The sequence below is a fragment of the Vanacampus margaritifer genome, chromosome 4 (assembly GCF_051991255.1).
Source record: "Vanacampus margaritifer isolate UIUO_Vmar chromosome 4, RoL_Vmar_1.0, whole genome shotgun sequence".
Taxonomy (NCBI): Eukaryota; Metazoa; Chordata; class Actinopteri; order Syngnathiformes; family Syngnathidae; genus Vanacampus; species Vanacampus margaritifer.
This window is the reverse complement of record NC_135435.1, coordinates 2,513,632-2,527,500: the sequence shown is the minus strand read 5'-3', so window position 1 is coordinate 2,527,500 and position 13,869 is coordinate 2,513,632. Positions and strand designations below refer to the sequence as shown.

General features: G+C 39.8%; 1 protein-coding gene across 1 annotated transcript in view; it reads left to right on the top strand.

Moving 5' to 3' along the window:
• The window catches only part of arnt2 (aryl-hydrocarbon receptor nuclear translocator 2), a 134,265-nt gene that overhangs the window by 66,995 nt on the left and 53,401 nt on the right, over positions 1-13,869 (top strand). Inside the window, exons 10-12 of the mRNA XM_077564434.1 lie at positions 6,182-6,316; positions 6,834-6,908; positions 10,603-10,754. Coding sequence (XP_077420560.1) covers positions 6,182-6,316; positions 6,834-6,908; positions 10,603-10,754 — 362 coding nt within the window. The remainder of the gene's footprint in view (positions 1-6,181; positions 6,317-6,833; positions 6,909-10,602; positions 10,755-13,869) is intronic.

Here is a 13,869-nt window from a genome sequence, read left to right as displayed (position 1 = left end):
TCTACATATACTACTTGGTGTAAGGTAAGGTTTATTTTGAAATTGTGTTTCTCTCGGCGTTAGCCCCGTGTACTGTCATACATACTGCCATTAGCTTGACTACGACTATCTCAGCGGGTATCCAGACAGAAATGACGAGGACTCGTTGCAGCCCTAGTATAAATTTTTTTGTTTGTTTGATAATGCCAATTTTGTAATCGTGGAGGGTAATAATCAAAATTGTAATTAAATTTCGATTAATTACACAGCCCTAATCCAACCTGTCCATCTTGCGCATGCATATCATGTCCTTTTCGTCAAAGTGAGTTTGAATTCTCTTGGACGGAAAGTTGACGCAAGTATGCCCATTGTAAGTAATAGTCTTTTATACGGTCAGGTGACTTAGGGGAATAGTTACGGGATGTCCGGATCTCAATTGTCTGACAATCCAATTAGATGACCCACCCACAGATTAATGTCAGTCAGATCAAATCTGTTGGAGGAGTTCTTTAAAATGTGACCCCTATAATAGAATAAAAATTGGGGCAAAATTTGAAAGTATAGCCAAAATGACGGACTTGCTGTTGGGTTAAACATCTGGTTCCAAGAGGCTTTTTTGTAGGTCTTGTGCTGATTCATATGCTTTCAACTTTTTGTAGATCTAAGTGACACGTACAACCGGGGCTGCTTATTTGAAAATTTGTAGGGGGTGTTGCTGAGCCATGTTTTAAAAACTCACAATAAACTATTAAAATAATGATAATTTTGCGGGTGTGATGTGTGTGCAAAGTTTCATGAGTTAAGACACTAGGGGCAAATTTACATGACAACAGAATTTCACAACACGACCACTACGATGAAAAATAAGTTTGTAGACCTCTAGTCTTGTACTGTCATCAAATATGTGAAATATTGAGAAGAAAGAGCCTTCAGGGCGAAGTAAGAGCACCTTATATTGTCACAGTGGATCATCAGACTTTGCGGCACCGTATATGGCCATGCCCTATGCCGAAAAGTCACAATATTCGGTCTGAGGCATGATCAACATTTTAAGGCTTTTCTGACAATTTTTCAACTGGGTCCTTTCAACAGGCTAGACATAGAAGATGAAAATGTTTAAAAAAAGATTTTGAAATTTCTTGTTACCACTTGGTGGCGCTATTTTTATAACCGAAATTTTTCATAGGGATGGCTTCAGGTCGGGACTATTAACATTAGTGATGCACCGAATATTCGACCACCCAAAATTTTCGGGTGAAAATGGCTATTTTGCCATTTTCCGGCGAAGATGGCTATTTTTGCCATTTTGGGCATTCAGCCGAGATGAAATTAAAGCCGAAAGAATACGGCCGAAATAGGTTGGGGTGACGCAAGCAAAAAAAAAAGCTGCAAGCAAGCGTCTGTTTGAATTAAGCCGCGAATGTGGGGGTGAGTGTTCACCTTTTCTTCTCGCTGGCTTTTCACCGGTCGGTCGCAGCAGCCCCCGGGTCATTGCACACACCGGTGGAGAGGAACGTCGCTTGGTGTACAACATTTAAGTGGGTCAAAAAAAGACAGAATTGCCGTGTACTGCAGTACAGGTGAACTACCCTTTCTCCCACAGCGCCTTCCCTCTTTTTTTTCCCATAAGAGCTGCTCGAACGCTTCCACTTTTTCACCAGCATCCTGGTGGCCGTGCTAAATATTTTAGTTAATGCTAGCACTATTGCTATCAACAGTTTTAAACACGGACACACTTACCGCTATCTCCGGGTCGCGGCAGACCTGTACAGGACGCTGTATGTGACTTTGCAGTCCGTTCCCGAAGCCGATTAGCTGGTGCAAACAAATGTATTTATTCATTTTTAAACGTTGATTAATATGTGAATGTGCCTGTGCGAACTACATTGACTATAAGGAGCAATCACACCGCCAGAAAATGCTCAACCCTCGTTTGGTGTTTAATGTACCATTAGCCAACATGTCTGCGGTGTGGGCACATTTCAATCTATATTGTGCTTGGTTAAAAAGCCAGTGCTAAATAAATATTTTATAATAATATTATAATTTTAATTAATTATAATAAATGCAATGAAAGTAAGAATTGGCTCTCTTTTTTTTTTCTGCCGTTTCAGTTTTCGGTCAAGCATTTTTCATTTTCGGTTTTCGGTTTCGACCAACCATTTTCATTTTGGTGCATCCCTAATTAACATACATTTAGTTTGGGATTTTTTGTCCAAATGACAAAACACACAAATTTACAACTTATCCAATATGAAATTATTCACAGAACATACATTACTCAATATATGATGAAGAAAATGGGACTCTCAGACTCCGACATTTGTCTCCAATGCTTACAAAACACTACAGACACTTATGTTCATGCTTTATGGTTATGTACTCCGGTTATGTATTTCTGGACTGAAGTCTTAGAAAAACTTTCCGCTATTTTGGACTGTAGGATACCTTTATCTCCAAACTTGTGTTTGCTAGGTGACCTAACAACAACTGACTTACCACATAAACAATTTCAATCTACACTTGTAGCCCTTACTATCGCTAAAAAAACAATTCTTGTTAACTGGAAAAATAAACAAACTCTGAATATCGACCAATGGTCTAACCTCCTCATAAATCACATTTTAATGGAAAAAATATCTGCCTCAAATAAAAACCAAATATCAAAATTTATAGAAACATGGTCTACGTATATAGAATTTTTTAACCTAATTCTGGTTACTTAATTCTGTCTGTTAGCGAGAGCCACTACATCGTGATAACTTACATTGATGTTTCTGCATTTGGCAATTTATTATTATATTATATTATTAGTATGGGATTTTTTTTAATGGGCTTTAGGTGAACTGATGAATACACACACGCTCGCACGCAAGCACACACGCACATAAACATACTCAACCACATACAAAAAAAAAATTAAAAAAAAAAATATATATATATATATATGTGCGTATATGTATATATATGTATATATATAAAAAAAAACATTTATTAAATTTTTTGAATTTGTTTTTTAAAAAAAAGGAGAGCAATGATGATGTCAAATCGAATGAACAATACTGAGCTCTCCTTAAAAAAAAAAAAAAAAGTTTGGGATTTTTTGGAGCATGTACAGGGGAGGTTTTAAGCATTTACTCTTGCATGGTGAAGGAACTATGAAACACTACATTTTATGCCCCGCCCCCGTCATACAGTATTTCGAAAAGTCACCGCCCCCCTCAACAATCAGCCCCCCCCTCCCCCCCCCTCCTATTGTTGGCCCAGGTGTTGACATGGTCCAGGCCAAGTTTGATATAAAAAATAGGACTTTCACAAAATAATACCTCATTTCCTGTTCATTTTAGCGTTTGGCCTTCATTTACCTCAATTTATTTATTTATTTTTTCGATCTTGCTGAAACGTACAACCGGGGCTGCTTTTAACTCTTTTACTGCCAAAAACGTTAAATGACATTTAGTAAAAACCTACGGAGGACGTACCCAAGGACATTAAAAGACGTTCTCCAATTTTATTTTTTATTTTTTGGGAAACGGGTGGAGGAAAGCCTTGGCCAGCTGTGGTGAAAGTTTCAAGCAGATCTAGTTAGCCTAATGACTATTTTTGGCCCCTAGATCGCAGCGATGACTCTCTTTTGACAAGATTGGGTAGGCGTCAGTAGAAGACGTGAGGCGGAGCTAGAGGGGACAATGGGTGGGGATGGGAAGCGAAAATGGCGACCGGTTGCAAGCAGCTCACGCTTGAGCATTTTTTTCAAAGACGAAAAGCATCGACCAGTGCTAAAGAGCACATTGATGACGACGATGATCATCATCGATGATGATGATGGTGACTCCGAGGTTGGAAACGTTGACGCGGCAGTAGAAGACGTGAGGCGGAGCTAGATGGCTGAGGAAGCGAACAATGGCGACCGGTTGCAAGCAGCTCATCGACCAATGCTAAAGAGCACAGTGATGACGACGATGATGATGATGGTGGCTCCGAGGTTGACGCCGAAGTTGGAAGCGTTGACGCGGCGGCTATGACCACGTCATAAAGCCTCACCGGCTAGCGATGCTAACACCGGAAAACGCGGAGCACAACCGAGCACTTCTGCACAGGCGGACGTTCAATCGGACGACGAAGAGTGCCCCGAGTCCAATGCATATTCATCGGAGGAGTGGGTACAGTCTGCTACTTGCTATTCCCTGGAAAAAAAGGCCGTCAAGAAAGTGTAACGTCTGCACGCGAAAGAGGCAATCGCAGTGAAACTAATCTGTTGTGCAAATCCTGCTCTGTCCCCTTGCACGCAGGGGAGTGTTACAAAAAGAAAAACTGTATTTGAAACATCCACATAATTGTAAATAGTACCACAGTTGCACACATTTGTAAATAGTTTGCGAAATTGTTTTGTCAAATTGTTACACTGTTGAATGGAAATAAACGTATTTTGCTATGAAAAAACACTTTTTCATTGTTGGTGGTAGTGTTTTTCAGAAGTAAAGCACTATTTAGGTGTTTGTGGCATCATTCGTGGACAAAAAGAAGTGTACAATTCACTAGAGTGCATGAAATATCGTTTCACAAAAAGCTTGTTTTCTCCGTTTTTTGTTTCAAAACAGAGCATTTCGGTGAAACTAACCATTTTCTATTGTTGATTACTGAAAAACGGAATAAGGTAGACACAAACTTTTTTTTCTGATGAAAGATGAGAGTTCAATCTTTCATTTGGTAGTATGTGTGTTTCCATAGTCCAAACACAACATTTTCTGAGGACCTTGAAAGATCAGTCAAAATGCTTAAATCGGCTGGCACTGGCGGCATCCCTTTTCTGAAAACGTCTGGCAGTCAAAGAGTTAAAAACTTCTAGGCAGCACTAGTTTTAAAAATCGCACAAAACACTATGAAATATTGCTCAATTTGTCAGGCCAAATGTGTGTGCCAAGTTTCATGCCCTCAAAATCGGCTTTATTTTCTTTGCGTACAGTGTGTTGCCACGCCCACATCGTTTCGCGAAAACCCACAAATTTCATGTTGTAACAATGAAGGCCTAAACACTATTCTGAGCAAATATGAGAAAGATCCGGTTAACCTGCTTGGAGAAAAACGTAAACGAAAAAACGTTTTTTGCCACTAGATGGTGCTATCACTACGATTTAATATAAGTTCGGAGATGTCTTCAGGACTTGACTCACATCAAACGTGTGAAATTTTGAGAAGATCATCAAGTCAAGTTAAAGCAGCTTTATTATTATTATTATTTATTTTTTTCTGGAGCTTTTTTTCAGCTTTTATTGTCACGCTGGAAACTTTGGGTCACCATAATGCCCTTAACGCCCTTTGCTGAAAATTTACAATATTCAGTCTGGGGCATAAACAACATCTTAAGGCTTTTCTGACAAATTTTCAACTGGATCCCTTTACAGTAGTTAAAAATGTCACGTATGACATTTCTTGTCACCAATAGGTGGCGCTATATGTATAACCAAAATTGATCATATAGATGTCTTCAGGCCATGATTATTAACATGTGAATTTTTTTTTTTTGGCGCATGTACAGGGGAGTTATTAAGCATTTTGTCTTTCGTGAAGAGGGAAATATTAAAGGCAAAATTTGATGCCTTGCCCCCGTCATATAGTATTTCGAAAATTCTGGATTTTTTCCAAAGGTCTTGAAATGATACAAGCCAAGTTAGAAATCAATGGGATAAAATCTGTTGGCAAAGGGGGGTAAAGCATGACCCTGCGAATGTACAATAATGGGTTAAAATTGGACATTTAAATAATTCATGGCTTACTTCCTGTACATTTAAGGATATGTGCTTCCACTGACTTTTTTTGTGCGTCTCAGGGTGCTACACGAGCCTGCCAATTTTCGTAGCCCTAGGTCAAACGTGCTGGGATTGTTTTTTATTTTTCCACTCTATGGGGCACTATACAGCCATGCAACTTATATCACATTTTTCGCCGGGCTCGAAGAGCGTACAAACTTTGGTGAGTATTCAGACTTGTTTAGGTCCCCAAAAATGCGATAGTTTTTCTGAGAAGAATAAAGAATAAGTTCTACAGACACAAGAGGGACCTTGCAGCAGTCACTGCTCGGTCCCTATAATAATGAGAATTAATATGTGTAAGAAGGTAGGTGGAGTCAACACTATGCTATTGGTATACTTTTGCTCATTCTGTAGTTTCATTTATGTTGTGTACTGTAATCTTCCCACAGGTAACCAGCTCTCCTGTCTCTATGGATATGAATGGTCTAACGGTACCCACAGAGTTCTTGTCCCGCCACAATTCAGATGGGGTCATCACATTTGTTGACCCACGCTGCATCAATGTTATTGGTTATCAGCCTCAGGTAAGATATGAGGACTCAGGCATGACAATTACGCATCTTTCAGCGAAATTCGCCGCTTTGAAACCAAAATAGGTGACCTACGTGACTTGTGCAGATCCGATAAGAAAATATTTCATTGGGCTTATGTTGGTAACCTGAAAGCCCATCGGTGAACTTTGGGTGGGATGGATACCGATTCTTATCAAAATCTTCTTCTTATGAAATCGTACAATGCAAATCGTACAGTGCCATATTTCAGTTCCGAAGCGCGTCTTTCTAAGTTGTGACTGCGAGGGAGTGTAAGTGTTGGCAATTTTCCATGGTGCACTTGACCGCGGCACTGTACGCACACCAGTGTACTGAGTCTGGTCAAATAAAAGCATAACATGTGTGGAGTTAATCAATTATAGTTGAGACAATTGAGGCGTTGCTTGATATGTTGTTGATATGCTGAAGTCTAAAGTATTTTGGAATATTTTCACATTGAATTCATTGGAATACAACTGTAACACTCACTCAGTATTTACTTGTTTCAAAGGACCTGTTGGGGAAAGATATTCTGGAGTTTTGTCATCCTGAGGACCAGGGTCACTTGAGAGAAAGTTTTCAACAGGTAATTCAATTACAGCGTTTCCTTTACATTCATTCAGGAGCAGAAGCCGACCACTCTTAAATCCTAGCCGGCGCTCCCTTCAAATTTTTAATCAAAGCTGTTGGAGGCTGGAGGGGAGGCTAAGACAGCAGCAGGGCTCAACACGACGACTTTACCCGCAAATGCGGCCATAGTGTTTGCTGGTAAAAAAAAAAGGCGTGTGGCGCAAATGCATGATTTTATTAGTGGTGCAACGGATCATCTTTGAGCCGTGATGCATTCGGATCAAGCGCGAGAGTCAAGCTAGCCACCACACGTTGCGACGGCCAACTCTTGACTTGTCCTCTCGACGACCAACATTGACATAACAGCATCCCCAAATCATATTCAATCGCTAATTAATTAAACCGCTAGTTAATTACGCCGTCATTGTGTGATACAGCACAAGTCTCCGGCGTTAGCAGCTAGCCGCTAATAGGAGTGTAAACACTGATATCTCTTTCGAGACAAGAGCTGCATTCAAATGCAATTGGACATTTCAAATGCACACAGAAAAAAGTCCTGACATGTATCAAGAGGAACAATAATATAATAATAATATAATGAGTCATAGTTAGTGGTGCAACAGATCACAAAAGTCATAGTTCGGATCACGGTTTGAAGTCACGGATCGGATTGTTGTTCGGATCAGCCAAAAACAAAAACATGAATAGTACTTTGCCTTTATTTTGTAAAGCGCTTTTTCCATTAAATAAAAAATAAAAAAAAACAATTCAAAATGTCTAATATAGCCGTGTAGAATTTTGTGTCTTGATTTATTTTGTAAAACGCCTTTTCCCATTAAATTAAGAAACAACTAATCATTACAAAATGTCTAATATAGTCATTTAGGATTTAAGTGCATTATGAGGCAGAAACATTCTTATTTTTACATGGTTCATGTGTAAAATAACAAGGTGTTATTAATGGCTTAAAGTTGTGTTCCTAAATTCTAAACAGCTAAGTTTGACATTTTGAGTTGAATGTTTTTCTTTTTTTTAATGGGCAGAAGTGTTTTATAAAATAAATTAAGACAAAGTTATATTTATCTAGCTATTTATTTATTCAATTTAAATAATGAAAAGACCTCAACGTGAAATTTAAGGCACTTCCCTTCTTTTAAACATGGATAGTGAATTACAAAGTAGCCTTGGTCCAGAATATTGAAAAAAAAAATTAAGTAAGCTGTCAAACTTACTTATCAGCCGGCAGCCGGACAGTCATTGGTCATGTTACCAGGAAGCCGCTAGCCACTTCGTCGGATAATTCTGGCGTATCATAAATGACAGCGTAATTAATTAGCGGTTTCTTAGCATCCTAAATTAGCGGTTGAATATGAGTTTGGGATAGCGTTGTATTGATGTTGGTCGCAACTACAATGTCAATCAACTACGATAAATGAATGTCTAAAAAGAAAGTCAAGCTAGCCATCACGCCACGACGTGGGAAAACTTCCACTCAAACTTCAACTTCAAAAGTGTACTAAGGCTAATTGCTTTGCAGTCAATGTATTACTGTTTGGTAAACATTATTGTTAAGTTAGACTTAGCGTGTATCCTCCGTTGAGTATGTTTTAGCTACCTTCACATGTCTGAACGGACTGAACCGACCACGGATCAGCACCACTAGTCATAGAATAACAGGTGTATTTTCATCAGTCATCTAAGCTTCAATGACAATGTGCACACATACTCCTGGTTATGAAACACTGATTTGATCGGTTATGATGCTTGTCAGGCTGTGAAGCTTTGGTTTTACCAAGGGGAAGAGGGTTTAAGAGAGTACAGATAGACCTATACGCTTTTTTCAGGGCCGATACCAATTATCGGTAGTCAAGGAGGCCAATTACCGATATTTGAAGCCGATATTTATTTGCAGGGAAAAAAAAGAAATTGGGGTCAAAATTTTTAATAATAAAAAATCCTGCACTTGACTGCTTAAATGCATTTAAGCACATGTTTATTAAACAGCTTTTGTGATTTGCAACATGTTAAAGGGTTTTTAGATCTTAGTGCATGGTGCCCCAGGCTCAGCATTATGTCTTATAAAGTTAAATGAAAACAAATGTCTTAATAAAATTTACTCCATTAAATAAGTTTCTCAAAAAATAAATATAACTGAAATGTTCAATGTTCATCTTTCACTTATCTTTGTTTTAAAGTTCTAAAATAAAAAGTGTATCCTAAACGGAGCTACTGGCCACTGGCCAGCTGAGAAATGAATGTCTAATCAACACGGCTGTCTTCTCTCTTTTGCTTTCTGTGGGTGTTCCGTCATTCTTGTGTGCCCCATATGCCACTGCAGTATTCACCATACTAGTTTTCTGTGGTAGAAAGTAGTGAAACAAACAGCCATGAGTGACTTTCACTCTTCACACACATACACATACAGGAACACACATGCACTCGCTCACTGCTTGCTTTTATCAATATTTCCTAACCGTTGCCTGCACGCTAATAGCCGCTAATTCGTGAGCTTGCGAGCTAACTGTAGCCCGCACCCTAACGCCCAAATAGCGGTTAGCTTGCAGGCTAACCGTTAGCTGGCAGGCTAACCGTTAGCTTACTCCCAAATAGCCGCTAATTCGCGAGCTAACGCATTGTAGCTAGGGGCAGCTTTATTTTTATAGCTTATTTAATATACAAGGTAGTAAGTTTAACTTACCTCTTTAGTGGCATATCAGCCCTCTCTTCAGCATGTGAGTGTCTAGAGAAGAGCCGAGCTTCCGCTGCTTATTAGCTGTTAGCATAACAGATAACATAATAGATTATCGGTCTATCTCTAGTTTGGAGGTCTTGCTATAATAGCTGGACTCTCTGTGTTGGCTACCCTGTTCTGACACCCCTAGTGGTAAAGCCCATATTTGCGATGCTACTAATAGCAATTGTTGATTTCACATCAGGGTTTGTTCAAATGCACAAACGTTCACAAACATTCACTTAACATTCGCTAAACGTAGATTTTTAATGTTTTTTCTTGTTGCAAGGAAATTTTGAACATAATGTTAAAAATGTTGAAAGTGTTTGAACATGAACATTTGTACATGTTCAAAAAATTTTTGCGATAAGAAAGACCGTTAAAACTCTAGCCCAGCGTTTGGGAACCTGAACGAACCGTGACGTGAAATCAATGTTTGCTAGCATCACAAATGTTCACCCCTCAGCGCCGTCCAGTGGACAAAATTAGCAAGAATAGTTAATGTTATTGAAAAACTGTAGTTAATGTGTTCTATGTCTTCTATCCCCACGTACATGATTGGTTTCCCTGACGGCCCGGTTCTGGCCCATGGCCCATCTGTTTGACACCCCTGCTGTAAAGAGTTTAAGCAAGACACAGAGACTTCTCACATAACCAGTATAATACAAACTGCAGGCCACTTGAGTGACATGACTTAACTTTTATGTGTACCAATTACCCAGGTAAAAACAATTGTATGCATAAATCATTTTGGTACTAATAACAAGACTTTTATTGTGTGGTTTTCAACCAAATGTGACACAGAACTTGTATAGAAAGAGTGTTTGCTCTCAAACAGGATGAACAGAAACTTGCTGATATTGCTGATTTGCTTGGATGGTACACAACTTTATGAGCATCGATGTATAATTTTCCCACATGTTTCAAATTGAGACTCTGTTGTGAGGTATTCAAAATATCGAATATTGTCATTTTGCAGGTGGTTAAGCTAAAGGGTCAGGTGCTGTCTGTGATGTACCGTTTCCGCATGAAAAACAGGGAGTGGATGTTGATCCGAACCAGCAGCTTCACCTTCCAGAACCCCTACTCCGATGAGATTGAATATATCATCTGCACAAATACCAATGTTAAGTAAGTTACTCATACACACTCAATCAAGTGTCATAAAGCTATGATGCAGTTAAACATCTGCTGTGTAACTACTAAAACTTGTCAGTAAATGAGTCAATCACGGAGTCAAGGAAATGCGTGATCACCCGGTGGCTTCACGAGAGGGGGCGTTTCAGCTAAAATAGCCCTATGATGTTTGCTACGTGGCTTCTTTGGATCAATGTGGCGTGCTAGCTCGATGCCGTTTGCCCACGGAGCTTCATCCGTTGAACTGGTAAGTCAAAGATACGCGCGATTACCCAGTGGCTTCCCACGTCTTGACAAATTTCTTATCGCTAAGCTAATGCTCCTCCACATGCTACTATCTACTTCCTTGTCTACTGTGGGCTTTCTCCCCCAACATGCTGGCTCTCCTCTGATCAAAGCTGCTGTTGCCATCTACTGGCAACAATCATTTTTAAGCTCAATACTTGCTGGGGACGTGCATGAGGTTGTTCTACGTGCAGCGCAATAAAAAAATTTTGAGTTAATTCGTCGATGGCACTGAGCAGTTAGATTAAAAACCCGTTAATTTTTGGATGGCAATGAATGAGTTAATATAAAATATTAAGTAGTAGGGCTGCCAAGATTAGTCGACTAGTCATGACGTCGACGATCAAAACCGTTGACAATTAATATCAATAGTCTACAAGAAGTTTATTTATTTATTTACTTGGTGCTCTGTTTTTTTTCGAAAACTGCCTTGTCTCACACCCGGGGCTGGATGCCATGTCTGTGACACACATGCGCAGTAGTGGTCATCCGGGTCATCCTCGATGGAAAGAAAAGCATTGTGGATAGTATAGTGTCATGCCTAACCTGTGTTAGCAACAGAACCTGAAACTTCCGGCGCATTTCATCCAAAATACGAGGTAAACCTCCATTTTACTTTCATGGCACCACGGCAGTGATAAAGCAGCATTTAAAAAGGAAGCATGTTGTGGCTGATGCCTAATAGCATTTCTGTCATAGTGTATATTGTCATGTCTAGAAGCTAGCATTAGCAACACGTGTGCAACATGATGTTCTGTTTGGCACGCTAACATATTTGTAAGGTCTATTGTGGATTATTGAGGCTTTAGTCAGCAAACTCCAAACCAAGACAGTTGTTGTATGCCACCGAACGCGTTGACTTTGAACGTGCTCCCTCATGGAGGTCTTTTTCTCTCTTTTGACTCCTGAGTCGCGACCACGCACAGTGTTGCGTTTATGAACTCGGACATAGCTAGACTCAACAGAACATGACAGCTTTGACACAAACCCTCAATTACAATAAAGCACAAAATAGTTTGTTTTAATATGCAGTACAGTACTTAAAAAATCAAACAAGTTCCTTCTATCTTTAAGGATTTATTTGTTTTGTTTTGTTTCGTTTCAGCTGCATACCACATTTTGTATGTGTAGGTCCATTTACTGCTTTTAAATTACACTATTATACAGTGAAAGAGTTAAGTGACCCTGCTCTACAATAGACCCCAGGAATTGCACTGAATCAGAATAGAACTCGCATTTCTCGGCCTTCAGTCAGTTCTCCAGCAAGCATTGTAACACCATTCTGACATGGTGATGTTGTTCATTGAGATCTTTGGAAAAGATTAAGATGTCGTAGAGGGAGACGAAACAAAAAAAAAATTAACCATGTCCATCAACACATCGTTTATTAACCGTTGAAAAACGTCTGGGGCATCAGAGAGTCCAAAGGGCATGACCAAATCTTCAAAGTTACCTAACGGACTCTTAAATGCTGTCTTCCACTCATCCCCCTCTTTGATCCTCACCAAATGGTATGCACTCCGGAGATCCAATTTTGTGAACACCGTTGCAGTCAGTAAGGGAGCGATTGCTGAATCCAATAGTGATAGCGGGTATTTATCTTCGACTGTAATGTCATTAAGGCCCTGGTAATCTACACACGTAGACATAAGGTTTTGTCCTTCTTATCAATGAAGAAGAACCCGGCACCCACCAGCAAAAACGAAGGGCAGATCAAACAGCTAGCTAGTGACTTAGTTATGTACTCGTGTGACGCTTTCTGCTCGGTTGGGACATCTGGTACAGTTTGGGATTTTGTAATGGGCATTTGGGACAAGGTTTATAGCGCGTATCTGGATAGGCTTCTCTCCGGAAACTTGGTCTCTCCTCACTGGCTCCATGACCGCACCGACTCCCACCTCTGAGGCATCCATTTTGACTATAAATTGTCTCTGCGGATCTGTGTGGTCAAGCACTGGAGCGGTAGTGAACAGATGTTTGAGTTTGTCGAAAGCCAGTTCAGCTTCCTCAGACTAGGGATAGACCGATAATCGGTCCGGCAGATAATCAGCGCCGATATTCAGCATTTTATGCGAGTCAGCGGCTGTTGACTCCCTGCGGCATTGGCCCGCCCACAGCACCATGCGATTGGTTGCTCGTGCGTGCAGCCAAAAAGCAGCAATTAGCTATTAGCCCGAGAGCTAACGGCTAGCTCGCGGATTAACGGCTATTAGGTTAGCCGCAGGCTACCTTTTAGCGGTGTAGCGATAATTGATGTTGTCTTTTTGGACAAATTAGTAATTTGATCGGCGCTTGAGGAAGTCGTAATGTCCTCAATCGCCTATAGGGCCACCACGTTCTGTTTATTTTCAGTTTTGGAGAAACACAATGAAATAAAATCCAAATCCTCATTTATTCATAATTTGAAGTCGCCACATTCAATGTTCGTGGTTCTTTGTATTATTAAAAGAATTACTAATCTTTGATTGAGACTGAATTAAATTTAGATAAACATGCATTTATTCACTACGGTTACACATACAGAATCAAAACACTGCCTACCTAACTATCATACGGTGACAAGAAAGGGAATAAAACTGAAGCTAATAAAAATAAGAAAGGAACAATTAAACAAGGTAGAAAGGAAAGGTTTGATTTGCCAAATCTGTGAGATATGTGAAATGGAAGTTGCACCAGCAATATGTCAAATTGGCTATGAGGCGTGCAAATTACTGGAGTGAGTTGAATCGAGCTCGAAGAAAGGAAAAAATTGCTCCCAAAAAGGCAAGGAAAAAAATAAAGATATTCCACAGTTAGGTGAGGTGCGACGCAGCTCGGGGCTCCC